The sequence below is a fragment of the Taeniopygia guttata genome, chromosome 13, assembly GCF_048771995.1.
Source record: "Taeniopygia guttata chromosome 13, bTaeGut7.mat, whole genome shotgun sequence".
Lineage (NCBI taxonomy): Eukaryota > Metazoa > Chordata > Aves > Passeriformes > Estrildidae > Taeniopygia > Taeniopygia guttata.
Window position 1 is genome coordinate 7903805 of NC_133038.1, and position 26462 is coordinate 7930266.

The following is a 26462-nucleotide window of genomic DNA, read 5'->3' on the forward strand; positions in this document are numbered from 1 at the left end:
CCAAAGCATCTGCCCAGCTGGGCATTTCTCTTAACCCAAACTGTGTGGAACAAGAGATGCTGGACAAACAGAGTGTCATGAAACGACAATCTCAGAAGAAATAATGAAATAACCCACATCATAATCTCATTGCACAGCTCCTCCAGTCTGTTATCCATGTGTCCGGCCTGGATCAGCTCTGCATCCTTCTTGAGTTGCCTGTAATCATAAAATGTTTTTACTTTTTGATCACTGAACTGGACACCTTAAGCAGCATTTTCACCCCAATCACCATCCCACTTGGACTACTTCTTCAGGACAAGACTCTCAGATGTGCAACATTTTACATCTCTGTCATGTACCTGTATTTTTCCTGTGTTTCTTTAATAATTTTCTTCAACTCCTCAACACGCTCTGCAGTCAGTTTCCGCACAATAACATCTTCCACTGTTTCCACAACTTCTCCCTTCTCACCACGTTTTCTTCTACAGAATAAGAGAAAAGAAAAACTCAGACACAAACCACAAGAAAACTCAATTCCTCTTTCATAAATGGCTGTTTTCTGTCATTCATGACATGCTCATGCAAAAAAAAAAATCAACTTCCTCCTATTCCATTAAATTATATTAGCACAATGTTCAAACAATCTCTTCAGCAAATTTTTGCTAATTCACCCAGCGTTAAAGTCTTCAGGAACAGATCAAAGATGCAACTCCACTAAAGATTCTCAACCTGAAAACAATCCTTCCACTTCAAGAAAAAATTATTTTCTCCACAGGAAGAAACATCTATTTTTTTCTTCACTAACTCTACTTAGCTCTTTGATTTTGTAACTCTAGTGCTGAAGATCATTCACAAACAAGTCAGTCGCAAACAAATATTACTTTTAAACATCCCATCTTTAAGTTAATATCCTGTGAAGTCCCCAGACAAAATGCCTGGAATTAGGAGCAGTAAATAACTGAGATCACAGAGCTGTAATGATAATGCTGATAAGAAAACTGTAAGAAACCATTGCAAATGGTGACGAATACAAAACATCTCCCTTCTCACTCCTTCTCTTTTCTACTACTCTGAATGACAAATTTATGTGTAAAGCTTCTGATCAGTAAGACTAATATGCAGTGTTTTATTCCAGCCAAATAAATATTATCCTTCCCATCTGACAAACCCAGACCCCACCATCCCACAACAGCTATTCCACCTGAATTTTCTCATTCTGAAATGCTCCTTTTGGGAGGGGTTGGCTGGGGGAGAAAGTAATTTAACAGTGACAAGGACTTTGCTGTAAGAACCCACGAGTCCCTCCTCAGTTGCTGCAGACTGTGCTGGGGTGAGACTTTGTACTCACTTCGGGGTTTCTGTGGTCTCCAAGAGCTCTGAGTACTGAGATGCACAGTGCTGAGAAGAAACAAAGGAAGTCAGAGGACAGTTTGCTTGCCCAAACATCAGGATACAACAAAATAAAAGCCCATCCACAAATTCCTGAGTCAAGGAATTTCACAGCTTAATCACATGCCTGGTGAAGGATCTTTTTACTTAGCCTTAGTAACTGTGTACTGGATAAAGCATGGAACAATTAATCCTAAATTCATCCTCAATATGGCTTTTCTGATTGTGCAGAGATTTGGCGTCCAAGAATCAAATGTCAGTGTCTTACCTTTTGGGAAAACCAATCAGGCGGGCGTCCTGGCTCTGCAAAAGGTTTGATGGCTCTGCTGACTGAGACCCTGTGGGAAGGAAATGGCAAGTCACCATCAACTCACCTTCTTCCCCAATCAACATGCAGAGAAAAGATGAAAACCACTCTTTACATCATTGAATAATCCTGCTAAACATGGTAAACTCACCAAAGACTTGTACAAGTCTCAAAAATAGTTACCTGCTTCTAATAAACAGTAACTTCACTCCTTTGCTTTGAAAAGCAAGTTTCTTGCATCTGGTTATGTGATTACATTTCCACAAAACTCTTACTTTAATGAGGAGAAAAATACAGTAAAACAGAGCTGTAGGTTCAGTGCACAGGAATCTGTTACCAAATATCTTTGTTGTCCACAACTCACCTCATTTAATAATGAACATAGAATCATAGAATGGGCTGGGAAGGACCTTAAAGATCATCTTGTTCCAACCCCTGCCATGGGCAGGGACATCTTCCACTAATCCCAGATTGCTTCAAGCCCTGCCCATGCATACTTCCAGGGACGGGGAGTCACAACTTCTCTGGGCAACCCTTTTCAGTGCCTCACCATCTTTACAGTATTTCTTCCTAATCCCCAACTTAACCCTCCCTCCCTGAGCCTGAAGCCATTCCCCTTGTCCTAACACTCCATGTCCTTACCCAGAGTCCCTGTCCAGCTCTCATCGCTCTTTATTTTGACGAACACACGTCTATTTTTACACAGTAGTTATGAAAGCAACAAAGTGCCTGTCCAGGTACACCTTCAGCACCTCTTACACCCCAACTTTGTTCTGAACAGAGGCAGCGGGGTGCCAGCCTTGCTGTGCACACGCCGCCCGCCTCCCCCGCTGCCGTACCAGTTCTGGTCGCCGCTGCGCATGACGGAGGAGGCCAGGCAGAGCTTCTCGCGGATGGACCAGGGCTCGGTGGGGCCGGCGCTCAGCAGCTTGTGCTCTGCGGGACAGGGCAGGAGTGTGCGGGGGCACACCGGCCACAGCGGGACTCGAACCGCGGCTCCGCCGCTGGGCCCGCCCCTCACGGACTCTTCGGCCCCGCCCCTCCCCGGCCCCACACCACCCCGCGCCCCCTTTGGCTTTTCCCGAGAGGATCCTCCGCAACCGCTCCGTTCTCCTCGGGCCATTCCCCTGTCCCTCCTCCTCCCCGGTCCCGCCGCCGCTCGCTCCCCGCCGCGTCTCCCGCCCCGCCCCGCACTCACTCCCGGGCCCCGCCGCCATCTTCCCCGCCCGGCCCGGAGCGCGGCAGGGGCGGTGCCGCGCGCAAAGCCCGCCGGGAGGCGGCCGTGCGCGTGCGCGCGCGGGGGGCCCGTTGTTAGGGCCCGCCCCCCTCTGTCCCAAGAGCGGGCGGTGATTGGTCGAGGGGCGCTCATGCCGCGCTCCCATTGGTGAAGCGGGCGGGCGGCGAGGTTTGAAACGCCGAGCGAGGGGCGGCGTGAGGGGCAGTGGGGCCGGAGCGGTGTGAGGGGCGGTCGGTAGTGGCTGTGGGTCCCTGTGCGTGCGGCCGGACCCCGCGGCGTGCTGGGCTCTGTGTGTGGCGCCGACGACGAGCTGCGTCTGGGTTTGGAGGTGACCCGTGTGGTGGTTGGTATATGCGTTACGTCTCTGCGGTAACCGTGCGTTAAAGGGGTGTTTGTGCGCATGTCACATGTATGGTGTCCGTATGTCCAGGAGGTGGGTTTGGAGTCCTGGGTAGTGTTTGTGTGTGCACGGGCTGTGCCTGGGTCCCGTGTGGTTTCCCCGTGTGCAGGGGTGTGTATGTGTGCACGTCTGTAAGCAGCGTCGTGTGTCAGGGAGGGCTCCCCGTGGGGATCCGTGTTTGTGGGTACTGCTGGATGTGGCACGGGCTGCTGGAACATCACCCTGGCTGTGCCCCTCTTTCCCCAGGAGCCGTGTGAGGCACCATGGCACAAGCCCTCGCCTCCCCAGGGCTGTTTTCTGACGATGAGGCTGCAGCCTCCCCTGTGCTCGAGTCCACAGCAGCGGGCTTTGGGGCTGACCTGTGCAAGGACCTGCTGCCCGAGTTCTCCGCCATCTCCCCAAACCTCGAGGGCTCTCAGGTGAGGTTGGAAGCTCTTCTGTCACAAACAGGGCAGTGTTTTCGCTCGTGGCTGCTGTTCCCTGTACAAAGGTGATGTGATGCAGAAAAAACAGATTCTTCAGAAGAGGCAGGAACAGAATGCTGCATTTGGGGGGAGCAGTTTCTGGTAGAGTGGTGGGCAGCGAGTGCCTCTTGGGGTGATGCTTGGTTTTGGTGTTAGGCCTTTGGCTTGTTAGTCTGATCCGTTAGATAAATAAACAACAACAACAAAAAAAAAATAGTGGTGTGCTTGGAAATGCCTAAGAAAGCTTCTGGCATTGTTGGTGATTTTGGGACCAGAGAAATTCCTCAGCACTAGCAGCATAGCCAACATGTGTGTTCCGTATTGTGGTTCCTGTTAAGTGTTCCCATGGGGGGTTGTGTGCTGCCTCTTTGGCTGCCATATTTAACTTGTGCTGATTATTGCAGGCTGTAGCTGAAGACAATAATGGAAAATTAAAGGTCTACCTCAGAGTTCGACCTCTGAAATCTACAGAAGTAGAAAAAGGGGAAGACCAGGTGAGACACTGAATGAAGCAGAGTCTGATCTGGCTGTGTGCCTGCTGGGAGATGCTGTTGTCCTTTGCTGTCTATCCTCCTGTAAGCCACTGCAGTGATGGATTTTGTGTGTTCTTTAGGGCTGTGTCTGTATTGAGAACTCAGAAACCCTTATTCTAAAAGCTCCAAAGAATTCCTTCACCATGCGGAGCACGGAGCGTGGAGTGGGACAAGCAGTGCACAGATTCTCCTTCACCCGGGTAGGTAGCTGGGACAAAAGCCCATCTGGAAGTGATTTGAGCTTAAACCAGCCCTGCAGCTTGAAAAGCACCCTTATTCACATCCACTGACTCCCAGGGCGCTGCCTGAACTCTCATGAAATCAGGTTACTTCAGGTTTTAGTTGCTATTTTTTTTTTTTTTTCTTTCTAAGCTGTTTCTGACAACTCTTTTTTGGCAGCAAATGGCAAACAGTTCATGAGGCTGTAAGCAGACTAGGGACTGCAGTGATATGAGATGTTATTAGATTAAATAAATGAGAAGCTTATGTTTGTAAGAGCAACCCATTCAGCTGGAATTGCTGGTGGGTCTCTTGCTCATGGCTAGTGCAGGGAATAAAGGACCATGTAATATCACTTGAACAACCACCAGCAAAGGATAGGAAAGATCTATGTGAAGCGTTTTTTCTTGTGTCTTGTTTGTAGATTTTTGGACCAGAGGTGGGACAGAAATTGTTCTTTGATGAGACAATGAAACAGGTGGTAAAGGATGTGCTGAGTGGGCAGAACTGTCTGGTTTACACCTATGGCATCACCAATTCAGGGAAGACTCACACGATTCAGGGTAAGGAAAGCACCAGGTGCTGTGGGGCCTGTTGAAGGAATTGTTTTTTGTTTTCTGCCTCTGAATCCTCAGCTTTGCTGCTGTTCTTGCTGCAGGCACCACCCAAGATGGGGGGATTCTGCCTCGCTCCTTGGCAACCATCTTCAACAGTGTGGGGGACCGGCTGTACCAGGCCATGGACCTGAAGCCTGCCCTCTCCAACGAGGTGACCTGGCTGGACAGCAGGCAGGTGCGCCAGGAGGAGACCAAGAAGCAGATGATGCTGCAGAGGGGTCTCTGGGAGGTAAGCATGGAGCCTCTGGGGGATCAGCAGCAAGAGGAAAGGGGTGGTGTTGTGCTACCTGCATGCTCCTGTTCCTTGTTTCCTTCAAGGAGGAGCTGCTAACGCCGCTGAAGAGGAGTCACAGTGCGGAATCTCGGCTCCAGGCCACCACCAGTGGCAGTTTTGACAGTGGAGTTGCTGGTCTGTCTTCATCCAGCCAACTCACCAACCGTTCAGACCTCAGCCAGACAGAAGGTATTTTTGGAAGCCTGTTGTGTGCTACCTGCTTCTTTTTGCTGGAGGATGGGGGAAGCAAAGGGTGATGGCTGCTTGGATGCTGCGTTATGAGTAAGGGAGTAAAGATGCTGTAGCCTCAGATTTTCCCTTTGAAAGATGTCATGTCAGAAGAGCTCTGTGCATATATTATGCCAATATCAGAAGAATTCACCACTTCATAACAACCAAGCCTTGTGAAATGAAAAATTGCTTGACATTCACTCACTTCATTCAAGGAATGTGGTTATGAGCAGCTGATTGCTGTGAGATGGGTATTGCTGGGAAGCAGGATGCCAAAGTGGCAGGCTGCACTGAGCACTTGTGCTCTATCTACTAAACCCAGCTACTTAAGTATCCAGAAGCATGGAGTGATTGAGATAACAAGGACTGAAAAACTTCAGTTATGCTGGAAAGGGTTCATGTTTGAAATATCTTGTAATTCTGGAATCAAAACTGGGTATATAAAAGTCCTTACACAGAGCAGGTGATACTGTCAAAGGAAACTTCAGTCTGTCTCACTGGGGACAGGCATTAGAATAGATGCAAATGGGAGGGAGTAAATAAAAGGATTTGTGTCTGGGGTGGTTTTGCTTGCTGAAGGAAGTATCTTGCTCTGGAGCTAAACCATTTTGGTTGGTCCCATAAAAAGCAGCAGTCATGATTTGTTTTCCTTCTTTTTTTCTCTTTTTCTCCAGAACTGGGCCCTTGCTGGGCTGACTTGGATCACATTTCACTCACCGGCACAGGAGATGTGCAGTTCTCCATCTGGGTCTCTTTCTTCGAGATCTACAATGAGTTAATCTATGACTTGCTAGAACCAGCTCTGCCTGGGCAGAACCGCAAGCGGCAAACGCTGCGGCTCTGCGAGGACCAGACTGGCAACCCCTATGTGAAAGGTAGATTTGCCTGCAAGAGAGCTTTAGTGGCCTGCTAGGAAGGTTTTAGGGCTCAGTGGGTGGGTGGCTTAGCAGTGATGTGCTGGAAAGCCCCACAGAGAGCTCTGATGTCAGGATTACAGAATTGTCAAATTTGTTGATGTCAAGGATATGCAATGGTGAAGTTGGGGCTGAGATAAGTTTTCTGCCAGTCTCCCAGCTGCTGTGCTTAATGCATGCTTGCTTTCCAGATCTGAACTGGATCAATGTCCGGGATGCTGATGAGGCCTGGAAGCTCCTAAAACTGGGTCGGAAAAACCAGAGTTTTGCAAGCACCCACATGAACCAGAACTCCAGTCGCAGGTCTGAAGGGAAAGGAATTGTTTAGGCAGAAATACAATTCTGAGGGGCATTTAAAGTTGTTTGGGTTTTTTTTTTTAATATTTGCATGTTTCTTTACAGTCACAGTGTGTTCTCCATTCGGATTCTGCACTTGCAAAGAGGTAGCAGTGAATTTGTTCCCAAAATCAGCGAGTAAGTTTAATGTTTTTTAGGATTTGGGTGTAATCTCAACTTTCTTGTCTCTTTGGTTAAGGGCCTGGGGTATGGGAAGCATCTTGATGATGGTATTGTTGAAAGTACTTGGAAGGAATAAATACTAAGTCTTGGAACTGACAGGAGTTTGAGGAGTACTGCAAGGTACAACTTGAGGTAGTTCTCAGGCTTTTTGAGTGAAGGTAAATGTGAGCATCTTTACCCTTGCAGCAGGGCTGATTTGAGTGCTGCTGGTCCCTTTTCCTGGGGCGTGTTTATCTGGAAAGTGCCTCTTCTGAGGACTGGCAAAGGATTTTTGAAGTTGACACTTCAAAGCTCATTTTCCTGTTACTTTGTGTAACACCTACTTAGGGCAGGCCCTTCACCCATCAACAGCCCAGGCACCCCAAAAGAATGGTCTGTACCTTTATGAGGAAGCTGGTAAGGTGACTGCAGGGTGTCTGAACTGTAAATGTGATATGGCAGGACAAACCCTTAAGTGATGTGAATATGACTGTGTTTCCCTCAGGCTGTCCCTGTGTGACCTGGCGGGGTCTGAGCGCTGCAAGGACCAGATAAGCGGGGAGCGAATGAAAGAAGCCAACAACATCAACACCTCCCTGCACACCCTGGGCCGCTGCATCACCGCCCTCCGCCAGAACCAGCAGGCCAGGTGAGCATCCACTCCTCCAGAGGGAAGAGAGGGTGTGGGGGATTATTTTTTTTGCTTTCCCAGCTCACTGCTGTCTCTCCCACAGGACAAAGCAGGCGGTGGTTCCGTTCCGGGACAGCAAACTGACCCGTGTGTTCCAGGGCTTCTTCACGGGGCGTGGGCGCTCCTGCATGATTGTCAACATCAACCAGTGTGCTTCCACCTATGATGAGACTCTGTACGTAGCCAAGTTCTCAGCCATTGCCAGCCAGGTGAGTAACACACGTCAGGATCATGGCATGGTCAGGGTAGCTTGGGTTTCTCCTGCTTCTGTGGGACTTGGCCCCTTCCCACCACAAGGAAGAGGGGCCATGCTTGTACCACATCCCTATGCTTCTCCAGTGGTTATCACCTCCTGAGTATTTCCAGATTCTGCTGAACTGAAATGGCTGACAGGTTGCAGAGAGGGGCTATATTTAACGACTACACAACTTCCAGGCTTTGCAGATTGATAATGGTGGTCTTTTCCTCTTCAGCTTGTTCAGGCACCTCCCACAAAGCTGGAACTTCCATCCTTAAAATCCATCATCAAAGAACACAGCAGGCGAATCAGCCAGGGTCCAGAGGCAGAGCCAGAGGAAGATGTGGAATCAGAAGCAGACACTGAGGATGAGGCAGATATCTCTACGTATGAGAAGAAGGTGGGTTGTGATTTTACAGCCTTTATGCGGATGCAAGGTCAAGAAACATGACTGTTAGCTTTGGCCTGGGGGACTGAGTTTGGAGCTCAGAAAGAGCCAAGAGAGATGACACAGAACCTCAGAAGGAAAAAGGATCCAGGAAATTGGGAATCCTTGAAAAAAACTTTCTGCAGTTGGTCTAAATCTGACACACGTGCTGAATTTGAAAGTACTGTGTCATCTGTGGAACAGTGGCAGTAACGGTGCAGGTGCAGATCTGTAATTCCTTCTCTGCAAGGGAAATCTAGAAAACATGCAGAACAGGAATCTAAATGAGGAAAAAAAAGTCAAACTTGCCAGGTAAAGTAGGCAGCAGGGATAGCTGAAATATTAAGATGAAGTCATATCCCTACAGAGACTCAAGCTGTCATGTGTCAAGGTAGCAAACCCTGGCAACTTTTCTTTCCAAGCGACTAAACCCTTAAATCTAGATCACTGCATCTGGCAGACATGGGATCACTTAGTTTACTCCAGGTCTTAACTCTGTTGTGCAGCGTGGGCAGCAGAGCTGTGTCCCTCTTGCAGGACTTGCTGCGCGCGGCCGAAGCTGCACGAGAGCTGCTGGTGCAGGAGCGGCAGAAGAAGCTGGAGCTCGAGATGCGCCTGCGTGAGGAGATCTGCAATGAGATGCTGGAGCACATGCAACAGAAGGAGCAGTGGTGGAGGTACAGCCTGTGCTGGTCTCGCTCCCTCTGCCCAGGATGAGCTGCAGCACCAAGAGCTGCCAGATGCTGACATGGAATTGGTTGTTCTCTTTGCAGCCAGCACGTGGATGCTCAGAGAGAGCAGCTGGAGGAACTGTATGAGGGTAAAATGACCATCCTGAAAGAGTTACTGACTGACCACTACCAGGAGAAGATGCAGGTTTGTTCAGGGCAATGCAGTGATATCAGGAAAGTGGCAGTGGGCTAGGAGGGGACTCTGGGTACTTGAGTCCAGGAAGATCTTTATGCAAAGTGAAAAGAAAGATTTTGCTTTCTGAGTTTTTTTTGTGATATTATTTTATCTCTCGATCTACAATTTTTGCTTCTTCTACTTTTTGTAACCCACTAGGCTTCCTAATTTTGAACAGTCCATCTGGAAGCTAATGTACAACTGTCCTGACTTGTCCGTTTGTTCAACATGATTCTCTCCCTCCCTTACTCTTTCCATTGGTGGCTTGATTTGGGCTCTTCAGATTCACACAAGTTGTGTGAATTTCTCTTCTTGCTCTCAGTTGTGATTATGGGTATGGACCTGTTCATATTTTCATGCCTACAGCACTTGAGTGACCTCTGGGACTTCTTGCAGACTGCTCTGAAGATGCCAACTCCCAGAAAAATCCTTCTTCTTTAGAGCCTGTAAAAAAGTGATTTAGGCTCCCAGGAAGTGGGCTTGCTGTACTTGCTTAAAAGTAACCTTAAAGGCTGGGTTCAATGTGTGAAGTGTAGGATTGAGAAATTCTACAGGAATAAAGACATAGAACATTTCAGACAAGTTGTGCTATGAAAATCTTGTTGACTCTCTGAACAAACTTCCTTTCTCAGGAGTGTGATGAGGAGATTTCGGAGCTCAAAGCTGCTCTGCAGGAGACCAAACAAAAACTGGAGAGCCTGGATGCAGAGCAAAAGGACTCAGAGCAGAGTGTACGTCGATCCAAGCGAGTGGCCACCTCGTCTGCTCTGCAGCAGGAGCTGGCAGACAGCAAAGCCAGGCTGGAGCAGTGTCAAAAGGAATTGAATTCCACACGTGCAGGTACAGCAGCAATGCTGCACCGGTTCTGAACCATGCTGTGAGAGATCCCTGTGCAGAGTCAGAGAGACCTTCAGGGTACATTGGATTTAGACACCCTCAAAACATTATTTGACTTGTAGATGACAGGAATAATGTGCTGGATGGACAGTTTCACTTCATTTTCACAGGAAAATGGACTTTAGGACAGGATAATCTTTCCATTCAAATTCTTAAGCCCCTTTGTCTAAGTGAATGGGGGAAGCCTGGAATGTTTGTGCCTTTCTGCACAAACTCAAAAGCTCTTTCCAGCTTGCCTGTGGCAGCTTGTCTCAAGGGAAGTCCTGAATTTCAGGAATACTGAAAGCTGAGCAGTGTCCTGTTGCTCACTACTTTTTGTCTGTTCCTAGAATTGCACAAGTACCAGAAATTAGTGGAGCCACCTCCCTCTGCAAAACCCATTACTATGGATGTGGACAGGAAGCTGGAGGATGGGCAGAAGGTAACTCTAGTTCTGTGTTACAGAAAAGAACATTTGCAGGGCAAAGTGGTTGCCCGCTTAAAACAGAATTTGGGGCTGCTGTTTCTAGGTTTTTAAACCAATGAAATGGATTTGTTGAACTTAAGTTGTTGAAGGATGTAGTATGTGGTCACTCAGATGGGATCCTCCTTCAGTGCTGCTTGTCTGAGTTACCTTGGAGTGGCTTTGTTTGCAGAGCAGTGCCAAAACCAGCTGTTGCATTAAACCCCTCTCTTCCAGAACATCAGAATGCTGCGTTCAGAGTTACAAAAAATTGGGGAGTCTCTCCAGTCTGCCGAGCGGGCGTGCTGCCACAGCACAGGGGCAGGGAAGCTGCGAGAAGCCCTGGGCGTGTGTGATGACATCCTGGCAAGACAGGTGATGTGTCTGCTCTGGTGTGGGCTGCATGGGGGAGAGGGGTCTAGTCTGTGTGCTTTGCCATAATCACAGCAACCAAAGTTCTTGCTGCTGCAAAGAAAAATTATTTGCTGGTACATATTTTGTGAAGGGAGCTCTATGGCTGATTTTTTTCAATGGCTGAGTTAGTTGTGTATTTCTCTTCACAGGAGACTCAAATTGTTCCCGTTCAGTTAACTGGCAGCCTGCACTTGAAGTAGGAGAATTCAGAGTTCTCATTTCCTTATTCACTCCATCACAGCTGCTATGGCAGCATATTTGCAGCAGGATGGAGTCAGCTTTGCCCCACCCTTACTGTTCCTATGTGTTGCTGGACTGCTACACTGTTGACAGTAGAAGCTTTTATGCATGGTCTTCTTTAGCAGAACAGTTAGTGAATTTTGGCAAAAGGCAGTTTATCTTCCACAGTTCACAGTAACCAGGGAGTTAAGACAACTTGTCATTGTACCTGATGGGAGCCTATAACAAAGCTGGAGAGGGACTCTTTTTCTAAGAGCAGAGAATGACAAGACAAGGGGGAATAGCTTCATACTGAGGTTTAGATTAAATATTAGTAAAAAATTCTTTACTGTGAGGATGCTGAAGCACTGAAAACACATTTCCTACAGAAGTTGTGGCTGCTCCATCCCTGGAAATGTTTTAAGGCTAAGCTGGATAGGGTTTGGAGCAAGCTGGTCTAGTAAAAGCCATCCCTTGTCCACAACAGAGAACAAGTAGATCTTTAATCCAGCCAGTTCCAACTAGGAATGGGCTTTTCTTTCTTTGATTTGATTTTTAAACATTTTTATATAAATATATCTTGCCTTGGCTTCCCCAGGACCAGACTTTGGCAGAGCTGCAGAACAACATGATGCTGGTGAAGCTGGACCTGCGCAAGAAGGCGGCCTGCATTGCTGAGCAGTACCACACGGTGCAGAAGCTGCAGGCGCCGCCAACGTCCGCCCTCAAGAAACGCTTCTGTGCCAACAGGGAAAACCTGCAGCCCAGTCAGCCTCCTGGCAAAAAGCCCTTCCTGCACAACATCCTGACACGTTCAGCCACCCGTACTGTGGCTACCAGAGGCTGGCAACTTCGTTCAGTTGCTCTATGACTTTTCAAAAGGAGGTCCCTGCCCCACTATTACTGGAACAGGTGGCAAATCCAATATAATAGCATCTGGTTTTCATTGTGCGCTTCTTTATTGTTATTGTAGCTGCTTGAGACTTATGTAAACATCTCTGGATATGTATGTTTAATGTGTTAAACAATACCAAAGTGGACAAAGTGACCTTACATAATTTAAACACTATACTGAGAAAAGTCTTTAACTGTAAAATAATGGTAGATGATCAAACTTGTTTAACAAAAGGACAAGATAAAGTTGTGTTCTTGTCTATGTTGGCACACAATTCAAAAAAAAAAGTTCATAAGTTTCTCCTTGAAAGATACTTTGCCTTCCTTGAATTATAATCCTTTATTGAAGTATACACGTTCTAGGCCAGGGCTGCTGTCTCGGATCCTGGCTTGCAAATCTGGCTCCAAGCGTGACACCGACATCGAACTGAGCAAAAGAAACAGCGGAGGGGTTACAGCAAACAGGCATCAGAAGGGAAAATGAGATGGACAATGCGTCTGCTAAAATTTCCTACATTGTCAAAAGAGTTTTCAGATCTTTTGAAACATCTTATCCAGGAAGAAGGCTCACAGACCAGGGCATGTGAATCCCTGCTCCAAGGGCAGTGGGATAGTCTATGGAGTTAGGAAATGGCTGTTGCTATTACTATGAGGGTAAGGATCCACTTCATTGCTCAGGTTCCTGCTGGCAATAGAAACTTACCTTCCTAAAAGGGTTTTTATTAAATATAATGTAATTGCCTATTTAACTTACTATGTGGTTTTGTACAATTGAATACAAGGTTTGTTTTTATGAGAGCTGGTTCACAGTAAAGTGAATTAAGCTGCCAGGTCATTTGAACAGCTGCAATTTCCTGAACACAGTTCAAGGTCTAATCTTCCTCTGAGCTGGAGAGCCCTGGCTGAAATCAAGAACGGTAGCATGTGTGCTGGGTTGGTTTGTCAAGTCATCTCCAGGTAGCCTAGTGACACTTGTTTACCACAGTTCTCTGTCCTAGGCCAAGCAGGGAGACAGATGGTGTCAGCTTTGTTGTACTCAAACAACACTGAAAATTGGCTATTGTTTTCTGGAAGTCAAAAGCTGCCTTAGTTCAGCATTTTAATGGACTCAGCTCAAGCTTGGGTTGTTCAAGGTACACCTGGCAGCTTGTTGAGTTTAGACAACCACTATTAAAACTATAGGGACAGCTGAATTTCAAGCCCTGTCCATACTATGTACCAAATTGAGTAAAGGTTTTTGTTAAGCACCTAATTCAGATTTCATAAGGATTTCAGCTATAATGAATATTGCTTCTAAGACTGCTTTCAGTACTGAGCTACTTCTGTATTGATGAAAAAGTCTGGAAAAATACTAATCAAATAACAAATGAGTACAGATAGTCCAGAGCTGCTCTGTATAAATAGAAGAGTTTCCAGATGAAAATAAAATGGGCTCTGATTGTATTTAGTGCATCTATAACCTTACTGGACAAGAATATATTGTACAGAACTCATCTTGAGCTGCTGGGGTTTGTAAACAACTATTATATATTATTGATAAATAAAAGTTATTACTTTTCTGTATATTCTCTTGTTTATCACCTTTGTTATATGGAAATTAAAACTGTGTTTGAGCAGACAATGACCCCCATGTTTGTGTCTGTGTGCACACCATGACTGGATCTGGATTAACACAAGTGAGAATAATTCACAGCAGTACCCACCTTTTCTGAGGAAACAGTGCACAACACAGGGGAGTTGCAAACACGAGACTAGAGGAGACAAAACCAGGTTTACAATATTTAGGGTGCTAAAACAGAATTCAAAAATCTTATGCATGATTTACATAAAAAGCTTTCTTGTTTTCTGTACACAGTGAGGTAGAGTTCCACAAAGTGCTATGTAACTTTTATTTCTAACTGCATTGTACCTTATGAAATCATTTACCTACAAATAGCACTAAATGTTTCACAATACCACACTCTTAAATTTGTCTAAAATTACCATTTGATGTCCTTACAGTGTTTTACCTTTATGTGCATGCAGAAAATGCCAGAACACAGCAAATTAAACACTATTAACCAAATGCTTCCAGAATTCTCAACCTCTAGGATGAGGTTCCACTGGCTGTTTAGAGGTAGCAGCTGAAGCATCTTTTCTAATCAAGCTGCCACATTCCTTTTTTTGCCACTCCCTTTTCTGCCCTCCCTCTGCTTTTCTTGGCAGCTTCTTCCCTGCTAACAGCTTTTTTTTTGTTTTTAACATGATATTTTATCAGTTACAGAGATGGAAATAACTGTTGTGCCCTCAGTAACTCTCTATTTTTTTTTTCTTAAAAAATAAAACAACAAATATTGCCGCATTCTCAAAAGCCCTACAAGTATCTCTTAAGATAGCAGACCCAACCCAAAGAAACCACTTACCACATTCCAACTAATCCAACCTGAATGGGAGCGCTCATCCAAGGAAATTTCTGTTGAAAATAAAACCACATAGTCAGTGTGGAATCTTTTTCTTTCTGCTTCCTACCTTCCTGGAATTCTTTTAAGAGACAGATTTCACCTAAAAGACTCTGAGATGTGAAGGCAAAACCCTCTGACCAGGATGGCTTCATGCTGAGCTCCACTTTGAGAGCCAAATCCCTTTGGAGGGCAGCAAGGAAATTCCCAGGGGAATCAATGTACACAGTGCTCCTGAGTAAGTGTCCCTTAGCAACCCCAATGAGTGAGTGGCTGTTTGGCTCAGGACCTGCTCCTGGGCCTTTGCTTTGAGTCTCACAAGCCCACAGCAGCTACAGAGCTGAAACTTGGAAGTTTCCAGGTGGTGCTGCCGCACCTCTGAAGGGTACAGGGAATTTTGCTCAGGCACCCCAAGCAAGAGCTCAGTCTGGTTACATTCTCTTTGGTGGCATCAAATGGTTTTAACCTGCAACTAGAGCCACCAGCCATAAATAAGGGTGATGTAAATCCGCCTCTCTCAGCCCCTTCTCCTGTCATATGACTTCCCCTGACGTGCAGGAACTTGTCACTGTAGCAACACTCCAGTTCTGCAAGAGTTCACCTTTTATTGAAGGAAAGAAGGGTTTGAGGACTGGGAAAACCAAGCTAAAAAAGGAATACATAACCCACATGCATCATTAATTCTTCAACTTTTGCAGAACTTGAATATATGCCAAGATTTTTTTTTTTTTTGGGCAGGCTTTTAAAGTTACTTAGGAATCCACTCTCACTGGTAGAATTTTAGTTGAAATTCATTACTAATGAAGTAAACCCAGAGCTGTTCATTGGACACTGCTGCCTCTTGCTCCATTAAGAGCAGAACACAGCTCCCATATGGACACAAAGGAAATTTTAAAACAAGGTAGATCATGAGGTAAAAATCAGTTGATAGAGTTGATGAGGTTTTCAGTGAAGATGGTGTTTCTGCAAGAAGAATTTCTCAAGATATAGAAGTTAGAGGGGGAAATGTTGAAAAAAAACTGGGAATTGTTTGAGAGTATAAACAGTCAGAGGAAATGTAGAAAGCTCAGGAGGACAAAGCTCAGGGCTGAGGGAGGTTACAGCAGTGTCTGAGGCAGGGAAAAGGAGCCTGTGTGGAGTAAAATTTCTCCAGAGCCTGAGGGAGAGCAAACAATGTAGAAGACTGCTTCTCTTTTATTTTTTTTTCATGGAATCAATCTGTAATGCAGAAATGAGTGCAGGAAGAACTGTGCAATTCAGTAGTAACCTGCAACAAGAGATAACAAATGGGAACAGAAAACAGCAGCAAGAAGGGTGAAGAGTGAAGGCAGCAGAGCTTTGCTGTTCTGGCATTCTCTAAACACCTCCATCTGACCTTCAGCTGAGATAAACTCACCTCAAATTTTCATTTTATGCCCTGGGGCAGTCCATACCAAGAGGTGGTGAACACAAGCCAAACCCTGCAGTGTCTCTGAGAAGGGAGGGAAGGGGGATGCTGTGCATTGCAGGGGAGTGTGGGACCCAAGGTATGAAACAGAAAAGCCCCAAATACAATTTCATAACTGAAAAGGCTGTTGAAAGGTGCCCTGAGAGGAATAAATGGTTTAATGCCTTTGTCAGAGTTGGTCACTGATCTGACAGTGGTGTCTAATACAGACTCTATAAAGAACATGGAGTTTATGTGCTGGAACATTTTTTGCCAACTTGATCTGAATTCCAGGCTTTATTTTTCAGAATGTTACCAAGCTGCACTAATACAGAAAGAAGGTGAGGAAAAAGTAACACTGGGAGGTCAGAATTAAGAACTGGAGTTGCCCAGGGAACAACACAAAACAATAAAATTCAAATGCAGGCTGCACACCCCCACAAAGAGAGAAAATGGAGAAACTACAAGAGAAAGAGCAGAATAATTCATTTAACTCCGGAAGAAGGCAGCTCCCAATGAATTAGGATTTAATTTCCAGATGTCTTTATGACATTTAAGTGGTTAGAGCAAACAGAGAAAATGGAAAAATGATAATTAAGCAAACAAAAGCCATAAGGAGAATCAGCTTTTCTGTAACTGCCTCCTTTCTTTGTTGGATATAAAAATCTGCCAGCTTTCCCAGGCCAGCTATGTCTGCTTTCAAAAAAATAAATAAATGAAATGACAGTGAAATTAGAAATGCATGGAGAACTTCAGGGCTTAAGACATTCAAGAACAATGCTTGAAGGAAACGGCGCTCTGTTCTGGTTTTGTAACCATTTTGAACACAGATTTTAGCTAGAGATTGAAAGATCTCAAGGAGCTTGTTTCAAGGATGTATGAGGAAACGTCTATAATCAACTTGGATGTTAATACAGTTTGCAGAACAGAAGAGAAACCGTAGCTAAAGCTGTGTAAGAGCAGTAACATAAACTAAACTAATATAAACTAAACTAATAGAAACTTTAGTGTTGATTGGAATTTTAATAAGTTTATACGGAAAAAAACAATTTATTTCTTTAGGAGAGAAGTTACCTGTAAGTAAAACCTATAAACCTTGTGCCTCAAAGCAAGGCTCTTTATGGATCCTCCTGCTACCTGGTTCTGCACAGAGCTGGTCACGATTATGGCCATAGGGATAACAAAAGTAGACATTATGCAGCTTAATCAATTACTGCTATGCTGCATAATTACATAAATGGGCTCCAAAGCTGCTGCTGAAACTGATGGCAAAAAAAACTTCTACAGATAAAAATACTTCTTCAAGGCAACTTCTTTTTGAAGCAGTAAATACGTGCTTGTGTTCCAAGAACATTCTTGAGGCATCTTCTAGCAATAACTTCTGGGAATGTTGTTAATTCACACCAATGTCTTGGTGCAAAACCCTCTGGGAATGTGGGGGATGAGTTGGGCTACATGACCTACATCTTATCCTAAATATCAAGGATGACAGGCTGCTCTGAGACCAACATCCCAGGAACATTTCCTTCTCTCTGTCTTACTGCTGACCAGCTTTCTAATTTTTTTTATAATTTCACAACCATTTCTCTATTTTTTGCCCTTGTGTGTTGCTCAAGAGGCTTTGGCAAGCAGTCAGGAATTATTTCCAAGAGTGGTGGTGAAGCAGAGGCCAAGGGTAGTGAGTTAGTAAAGCAGTGTGGGGATGGTGGTGCAGTGCTGGCATGGGATGGTGCTTCTCAAACCCCATGAGGACATGCAGAAGCTGCTTGTTAAAAATGCAGCTCATTCCTTAATGGGTTTAATACTAATCTCTACCAGGTGTTACCACTGGCTACTTGCAGAGCAGTGTTTCACCTGGATTCAGTCTCTGAGGCTGAGGGAGAGGACAGGATGGTACCAGAGACCACTGAGTAGTCACTGCAGAAATCGCTCATTTTGGCTGATCTGAAAAATCCACAACACCCTTATGTTGATTACACCACACAAAAACAACAGGTATTTGTCTCCAGACCCTGAGGATTGCTGCAATTTATTCCCAAATGTCATGTATTTGTCAGCTGAGGCAATGGCTTTGTGACATGTCTCACATATCAAAGACACACAAAATATTTTTTCCCTAAATTTTTTTTTTAACAAGGATTAACTTTCCAGGCAATACATTCTCAGGAACATCACAGCATCACAAGTTGTGGTGTGTTTGGATGACCTACAGGCTCACTTCTTACAGGAGATAAAAGCAGCACACACTTGATTTTTACCCTGAAACTCATATGCCACATTTCCTGTTTTCACACTGTGAGCAAAAGTGTTTTCTTTTAACAAGTGGGAGGGAAGCAAAGCAGTTTAGGGAAAAAGAAATTTTTAGACTGGAAGACAATCACAGAATGGTTTGGGTTGGAAGGGACTTTAAAGATCATCCAGTTCCAACCCCTTCACTGTCCCAAGTTGTTCCAAACCCTTTCCTACCTGGCCTTGGACACTTCCAGGGATGGGGCAGCCACAACTGCCCCAGGCAGATTACCTGGCAATCTGTTATTGCCTTATAAATACAAAAACACTTTCAAATGGGGTGTGTAACTGGGTAATCTCACCCTGCACAAGAGACAGGAAGGGCAGAAACAGCCAGAGATAAAATTTAAACACTTTAGAATGCTTTATCTTAGACAAACAACCATTCTAAACAAAATCTTCCCCTGCTTATCCTCCTTGTCCCCACACAAACTTTTCCAAGGCAGGGTCTGGAGATGCCAGATGATTTTTTTCCCTATTTTTTCTAACCAGAAGGAGACAGATTTTTTTTAAGCTTCTTGGATGGGTCTCACAAGCAGAGGCCTTGCCTGAAGCTACCAAGTAATTAAATCAGTGATATCAGCAGTGAGGATGAAACTCCCTTTACTGGTAAAGAATTACAGGGTTCCTCACCTGAATATTATTTCCCTTGCATTAGACAACCCTGTAACTAATTCCATTATTGTTCTTTACTCTCTCACGCACACACAGTGCAGAATGTTGATGTAGGTAATAGATTTACCAATACCAGGGGTTTGACTTCACACTACATTAGCATAAAAATAATACAGGAAATAAGTAATCTTTGATAAAGAATGCCCATTCTATGCCTACCCTGCACTTTACACCCAGTAAATTTTAAAGGATCATTTTCAGGAGAGATTTTTACTATAATTTATGTTTGCAAACTCAGATTGCTACTACAGCAGGTAACAAAAGCCTCCTTATTGCTATCTTGAGAAAACCAGCATTATTAAAATGTTCCTTTTTTCCCCATTAAACTGTATTCCAAGATTGAGTACAAAAACGGTTTATTTCACAGGAGGAAATGTGCATTCTAAGAACAATTATAAAAGTAACAAGAATGTTTATATTTTCTCGATGTTACCTTGCACTGTAACAAAGTCTTTAAGAAAGGCAGAAGGAGAGAGACAGCTGTAAAGCAAGTTCTACAGGGTTGTCCTCCCACAGTGTTTGGGAGGCAGATATGAAGATTCGGGAAGTATTTAAAATTCATTAAAATATTAACTTAGGATATGAAATACATAGAGATAGATTATCTAAGACTAACCTTTAGAAAGGCTTTCTTTTCCAGGGTGTTCATTATGAATGGAGGAATTGCTGCAAATAAGAAAAAAAAAAAAGGCATTAACCTTGGAGAGAAAGGCACTTTGTTTTCATTTTCTGTTTAGCTGAAGGAATACCATAATACAATTTTCACAGCCTTTTGTCATTCACTGAGTTTCCATTTCACATTGCCAGTTGGATTGGTATTTACAAAGGTGAATTCTCCCAATAAGCAAAATCTGCAATTTCACATGTAATAACCTGAGCTCAGTCATTTGGCACTGGCAGAGCACCTAAACCAACTCCAAGTAAGTGGAATTTGCTCCCATTCCTTTGCTCTCTGCATCTTTTCTGCACAACATCCCTGGAGCTTCCCTGCTGCAGTTCAGTGAAACACATTGAGGGTGTTTCCACATTTCCCTGGGGAAGTTCTCAACAGAAAGGCAAACACTGCCTGGGGAACTGTAAGGTAATCTGAACCCTGAGGAAAATCACTAGGACAGAACTCAATCTCCCTCTCACAGCAGGAACTGATAATCAGGACTGCACAGGACTTATCCTTACCCATGCCAGGAGAAGCCATCAGAATCCTGGATATCACCACCTGGGCAATTGCCTGCTGAGCTGCTTTGGCTGAATCACCCAGTCTTTTTCCATCCTCATCCGTGACAGGAATTCCATACTGGAGTTCCCTGTAGAATAAGGGATAAAAAAATAAAGCAGTGATGGATGTGAAGTTATTTTTTCACCATTTTTCGTCACCTTATCTTTGTCCCTTAAAATTGTCAAGTGTAAGAATTATGTGGTTTATTTTATTTTTTAAGTGAGTCTGTTTGTAACGCTCCTTGGCACACACACACAAAAAAATTTTAAAAGGTAGAGAAAGATCAAAGAAAAATATGCTGAGAAGTTACCAACTGAATATTTGTAACAGCAATCTGCTGCTTGACTCTGGTCACAGCATTCCAAGGGGGAAGAAAGGAGATGTGCTTTGTCTGTGTTCCACAGAAGGGAGAGTCCCTTTACACATTAATTCAGAAAAGTGGAATTTTCTGGACTGCTCTGGAAGTGGAGCCTGTCCTATCTGACAGCTCATGGAACACAGGAAGATTATTTTCACTGAGTTGAAACAGAAGGCTCTGTGAAATCTTCCCCCTGGCATTCTAGTCTGAGCTGTCATTTCAACCATGAAGAATATACTTGAAAGTATAAAAGGAGGCACAAACCAAACTATGTTTCTGTAATTGCATTATTCTCTATTAGATCTTTTGCTCAAGTGCAGGGTGAGGTGTTAAACTCACACTGGGAGAAGCACAGGGAACAGCAAATATCCTCAGGACTGCCTTTATTCTTCTCCTTAGATTTTACAAAAGATAAAATACTACCACAGATCAACTTCCATTGTGAAGTCTAAATATTCCCTTTTCTGCCCATAACCTTGTGTTCATGATAGGATGATTTTAATTTGCTTTTCCCTACTACTGTTTTTATTCCTAGTCAAATCATAACACAGAAAAAAAGTTTGTTTCTGGCAAACTGCATCTTTTTGCCACCTCAATGATTAAACATAACTGCAGAGCCTGACTTCTATGACTAAGTTCTGCAGGTGGGATTTCAAGCATCATTTTTGAAATTACTGTGTTTTTCCAAAGTGTAGCTGGTATTCAAAGGTCCATGTGAGCAAAGTTCTGAAGGAAACAGTAACTGGTTTCTGTGATCCAAGACTGAAGAACTCTTTGGATATTTATCTGAAGACAATGATTATGTTCTATTTTATACTTGTTACAAACAGCCAGTCAAAACCTCATGCATGAAGTTCCTGCAAGGTACTGAAACCAGCTAAAGATACAAAATGTGCTTTATTTAGTAACTTGCTGATCTACCAACTGAACAACATCTTTTCCTCCAGCATGAGTAATCTTTGTTCTTTTTCCTACCTTTGTCTCATTAGTGGAATATTGATGCAGTTGGCAGAAGCAACAGCAGCAAAAGGAACAAACCTCCCTATAAGAGGCGAGACGCGCTGGAAAACAGAGAGGGGAGAAAAAAGGAAAATAAAAATGTACATAATATTGTCTTTATTGAAATGCTTCATCTGCTAATGACAGACCAGACTTATTTCCTTTACATTAAAATTCAGTGAAAACTCACTGGTGGGGCAGAGGTAAAACAAGCTTCAAACAAGAAATAAGTCATAAATGCTTCTCTCCAGAGCGAGCACTGGCAGGAGAGTGGCAAAACCATTCTGAATTTAGTAGCATTACAGGGAAGTGTAATTACAAGTCCAATTAATTTTTAACTGCTTCTTAGATGCCTTGAAAAGTGAAAAAGAAACTGGGAAAAAGGCACCTTATTAGATAGAGTCTACATGAACCAAACATGGGCTGTTTGACAGATATGGATAAACCCATCCTCATGGGGAAAAAATAGTTGGGATCTAAAGAAAGGAGCAATCATAACAACTCCACAGTGGGAGCTGTGCATGACACAGATGCACCAGAGGAGAAATGAGCTGTGAGATTCTCACAGGACATCACAGTTTGGGAAGAACAGAAAAAAATACCAGCAATACCTTTGCTAGTGAATTAAGTCCTAAGGCTGTAGCGACAGCACCTGTGGTGGCAGAAACATAGGCTGTTCCCAGCTGCCTAAAACAGAAATGAATATGTCAGCACATGCACAGCTACACTAGTGTCACTTTGGAAAACAATTACATTTTACACACATAGTTATCCCCCCCAGAAATTAAATAGGCTTTCTTGTGCTACTGCAATAAGGTGGGGATGGAAGATCTAAATGGAACACTGAATTAAACACTTTGATTTCACTAGCAGTAAAAATTATATTCAAGCCACATTGTAATACTGAATCAGGTTCTGCTGGTTGTGCATTGCTGCCTGTTCAGCATTTTCTCATGTACCTGAATGAACACCTTGAAAGGTTATTTCCTTATTTAATTTCCTAATTACTTAACCTAGTAAAATCAGTTTGGATTTCCAAGGCCATGTCTATAATAGTAATTAAAATCAACCATACCAAACCCCATACACACAGACCAGCTATGCTGCAAACACTCAAATCCAACCCAACCTGCCCCAAACCACACTTTACATACTTCCCAGCTAGGAGGTGTCTCTATATGCTGGGATCCACAGTTTGCTCCCAGACACCTTGAAGCAAGTCAACCCCAAAACCAGAAAGTCAAGTACTGCAATTCCAGTTTTCTATTCATAGAACTATAGAATGGTATGGGAGGAAGCATAAAGTTATTCCATTCCGCCATGGTAGGGACACCTTCCACTATCCCAGGTTGCTCCAAGCCCCATCCAGCCTGGCCTTGGACACTTACAGGGATGGGGCAGCCACAGCTTCTCTGGGTAACTGTGCCAGGGCCTCATCACCCCCACAGGGAAGATTTTTTATATTTTTCTAACCTAAATTTCCCCTCTTTCAGTTTGAGATTTCTTGCTTTCAATATCTATTTAATCTCTTTTTTAGACATCCAGTAGAAACAAGCACAGACCAATTGAAGGATTCCCTTTCTGTAAATGAACCCTCAGTGTAGTGTGTGCTGGCACTGACATGGTGGCAGGGTGACACAACTGAAGGCCCCCACAAAACATCAGCTTAGAAATTTCCTAGTAGGACACGAAACTGATGAGGAAAACTTGCAAATGGTTGACTGAGCCCTGAAACACAGACTTCTGTTAAATCCTGCACTGTTAAGTGCTCTTGATCAAGGTGCTGAGGCTTGTCTTTAATGGCAGAGATGGAGTTCTCAGCTCTGCCCTTCTCAGACTTCTCATCTGTGCATATCAAATTAATAATTAGAGGAGATGAAAAAACTTTCATCTCACCTCAAACTTTAATGCCCACCCATGTTCAAATACACCAGACAGCAACTTCTATTCATCAGAATTATGAGGTTCAGTGCCTGACCTGACAGAGATTGGGGCATCCCCGCTCCTGTTCGTGTAATTTACTATAGCATTGAAGGACTGGTTGACCCACTGCCAGAAAAGCACTGCTGGTGTTGTTCTTGAAAAGAGAAACAATTGTAATTATTATCATTAAACTCACAGTTGAATTAAGAGCACAAGAAAATGATGACAAATCAAGAAAAGCCACTGCAAGCAGTAACCATGCAGAAGTCCTTGCTTATTTGAATGAAACAATACAGTCAGTGAGATACTGATACTTTATAATCAGAGTTATTTTAGAAGAAGAATTTAAAAAACACCTAGTTTTGAACCTGAATAACAATGCAAAGAAAAGGTAGAGAGCTTCTCTAAGTGTTACAGATAATAACAGACCAAGCAGTTAACAGGAGGCAGTGCTTGGGAATGGACACCTGTCCTGGGGGTTTGATTCATACTCTTGACTGCAATTTAAAGCCCACACAAGTTTTATAAACACCATCCAAAGCTGGGGTGTGTGTCAGGAGTTTGTACAATCGCAGCATCCAAAAGGCTGCTGCTGTTTCCTTTGAGCTCCCATCAGTTCCTGCATCCTGTGTCAAAAAGTGTTTCTAACATTGAGGCTGCTAAGAGAGCACTGACTCTGCTTCAGTGGGCTTCACTGTCCTGGAGATTCCAGAACCACTGAGAAAATGCAGGGATCACAGGGGAGCTGCAGAAACTCCACAGCCAGTGGCCATGTACAACAGTAATTAAAATCAACCATACCAAATGGATTGAAGCATTCCGAGTACTCACGGGGCAGACAGAACATCCTGCATGCCAGTAAGGCTGGAAATTCCCAGGGATCTCCTTCTCTTTGTCCTCCACACAGATGGGATTTTGGAACATTTCCCAGTTTGAGGGAAAGTGGGATGGTGAAGGAGAAGGGCTAAGGGCTTATCTCAAAACTACTTCTAGAAAGAACCATTAATCAACGTGAGGGAACGAGGAGAGAGAAGAGGAAAAGGAAGCAAGATTTCACATTTAAAAATATTTACAATACATCTTTTGAAAATAACATTGATTTTCACTTCTCTAGTTAGCAGGCAAATGTTTGATGTGTTTTACTGCCACTTCTCACCTGTAAAAGGTCATCATACAGCCTACGATAGTCATGTTCATGGGCACCTGGGCGGACATTCGGCCGATCAGGACCATCTTCTCCCCAGTGTCTGGGTGAAAGGCTGAATCATAGATGTATTTTGCTCTCCACAACTCATCTTCTGTCAAGCCAGGTGCCACGATACCTTGTCTTGGGACAGGTTAAGAGGTAAGATAACAGCAAGAAGCACAATTGCTATAAAATGCTGCAAATGCCCGTGAGAAATGTGGCATCAGTGGATTTGGGGATGTTCACCCTAAGTTAATGGAGACTCTCAGATAGCTTGTAGAGATTCTTCAGCTTTTAAATGGATTGGTGAAATAAAAAGAATTTAAACTCCTAGCAATGGTTATGTTGGCTGAGTCTATTTACTCAAAGCTGGACTAGGTTTTAGAGCTAAAATGTGGAGCCAAAATCTCTGATGTCATTAGTGTGAAACGATGAAAATTCACTTTGAGAGTATTTAAGAAACCAACTGCTCCAAATGATACACATAAGAGGAAGTTCTAAGCTTTGCTGTCATATTAACTACTTTCAGAATTAGACTCTTCTGTATTTCAGAACCCTTACGAAGGGCATAGCTTCACCATCCATTAGAAAATTTGATTAAAAATAAAAGGGTTTCAAGCTCTGAAATGGGAATAAGAAGTGTTGCAATGAATACAGTGTTTTAAGTATTTCCTTTCAGATATATCACCATGTACTTATCATTGACTTGGACTTTTTGGGGCCAGTGGTAGAAGTAGTCAATGCCATACCTGTAATCATGCACGATCTTTCTTGCATTTTCCAGTTTGGCATCAGATAACAAAATATTCCTGGGGTCTGTTACAGTGAAGAAGTGATTGGCTCGTCCAACAAAAGTGCTTTGATCCCATCGGGGCTCCTTGATATTAATATTTAATGGGATATCTGGTGCCATCTTCAAAAGCTCTGCCAAGAAAACATCAACATTTGCAATTCAAAATCCCACTCATTTCCTCATGTATCTAGAACCTGCAAGATGAAAAGTGGCCATATTTAGAGTAAAAAACCGAGAGAATAAACACCAAAGAATTTGCAGAACAGGGGTTTAAAGGGGTAAGTCTGCAGAAATGCTTCTGTGTCCAGTGCCCCAAAATGTTTATACATTATATATTACATTTGTACAAATACCTGAGGATGAGGCAGATGCAAAGGAAGCATAAAAGTTTATTAATGAACAGACATGCTAAACAATAATATATTAATCCAAAAGTGCTTTACTTCAGTGATGAATTACTGTTTGTTGAAAATAATGTACTGAAGGGAATGAGAAATCAACTATTTCAAGAGATGCCTGAAGTCCTATAAAGTGCAGTGACAGACGGAATATTTAATAAAATCCAGTTAACTTCTCTGGCACAGCAAAACAACCCAAAAATTAGGAACACAATCCCACCAATTTATTTTAATAAATATTGTTTCTCTAAATCCATGTTTTGATATTATGTAATGCCACAATTGCTACATTATGAACACATGACCAGATCTCCTAATGATACTTCAAAGATAGTTACAAAACTACAGTGAAGGACACTGAAGAGTTGTGCATTTATGGGGCATAAAGCTCAGAAAAGTAAAAATTACTTCAGGATGACTAAGTTTACTTGAACATCTAATGAAAAAAGGACAGTCCCTCCATAGCACAAGTATATGGATTTTAACTTTCTTATAAGAAATTTCTGCAACATACTCAACAACCAGTAGAAAAAATAAATCCTCCTCCAAATAATGCTTGTTTCAAATG

General features: G+C 43.5%; 3 protein-coding genes across 14 annotated transcripts in view; 1 reads left to right on the forward strand and 2 right to left on the reverse strand.

The window, feature by feature from the left end:
• Positions 1-3006, reverse strand: part of BRD8 (bromodomain containing 8) — a 24068-nt gene extending 21062 nt beyond the window's left edge. For 5 of the 6 annotated variants that reach the window (XR_005981842.2, XM_041718971.2, XM_072935372.1 and 2 more), the window contains exons 1-6: positions 2877-3005; positions 2518-2614; positions 1640-1709; positions 1331-1380; positions 342-464; positions 118-198 (exon numbers count right to left, since the gene is read on the reverse strand). Coding sequence is in view for 5 of the 6 variants with exons in the window: in XM_041718971.2 (XP_041574905.1) it covers positions 118-198; positions 342-464; positions 1331-1380; positions 1640-1709; positions 2518-2614; positions 2877-2895 (440 nt within the window). In the remaining variant the exon portion in view is untranslated. Of the gene's footprint in view, positions 1-117; positions 199-341; positions 465-1330; positions 1381-1639; positions 1710-2517; positions 2615-2876 lie in introns of all 6 variants that reach the window. The other variant, XM_032750864.3, reaches the window with a different exon arrangement.
• On the forward strand, positions 2969-13814 carry KIF20A (kinesin family member 20A). 2 transcript variants are annotated; one of them, XM_002196692.7, is made up of 19 exons: positions 2969-3258; positions 3562-3734; positions 4184-4273; positions 4393-4512; positions 4956-5094; positions 5190-5377; positions 5467-5611; positions 6328-6528; positions 6759-6870; positions 6970-7041; positions 7571-7714; positions 7800-7965; positions 8230-8394; positions 8959-9098; positions 9195-9297; positions 9960-10167; positions 10554-10645; positions 10904-11041; positions 11898-13814. In XM_002196692.7, exons 2-19 carry the CDS (start codon positions 3579-3581, stop codon positions 12168-12170), a joined length of 2652 nt encoding a protein of 883 aa, XP_002196728.4. In that variant the 5' UTR covers positions 2969-3258; positions 3562-3578; the 3' UTR covers positions 12171-13814. The 2 variants fall into 2 exon arrangements, with proteins under 2 accessions (XP_002196728.4, XP_030139893.4); XM_030284033.4 differs by having other exon boundaries at positions 3089-3243.
• Positions 12237-26462, reverse strand: part of SFXN1 (sideroflexin 1) — a 32616-nt gene continuing 18390 nt past the window's right edge. For 5 of the 6 annotated variants that reach the window (XM_012574967.5, XM_072935374.1, XM_030284034.4 and 2 more), the window contains 10 exons: positions 25453-25627; positions 24674-24844; positions 23573-23671; positions 22206-22281; positions 21571-21656; positions 20198-20325; positions 19638-19687; positions 14596-14645; positions 13897-13944; positions 12237-12620 (listed from right to left, as the gene is read on the reverse strand). In XM_012574967.5, the coding sequence (XP_012430421.4) occupies positions 12524-12620; positions 13897-13944; positions 14596-14645; positions 19638-19687; positions 20198-20325; positions 21571-21656; positions 22206-22281; positions 23573-23671; positions 24674-24844; positions 25453-25616 (969 nt within the window). In that variant the 5' untranslated portion in view covers positions 25617-25627 and the 3' untranslated portion in view covers positions 12237-12523. Of the gene's footprint in view, positions 12621-13896; positions 13945-14595; positions 14646-17911; positions 18002-19637; positions 19688-20197; positions 20326-21570; positions 21657-22205; positions 22282-23572; positions 23672-24673; positions 24845-25452; positions 25628-26462 lie in introns of those variants that run through there. The other variant, XR_005981843.2, reaches the window with a different exon arrangement.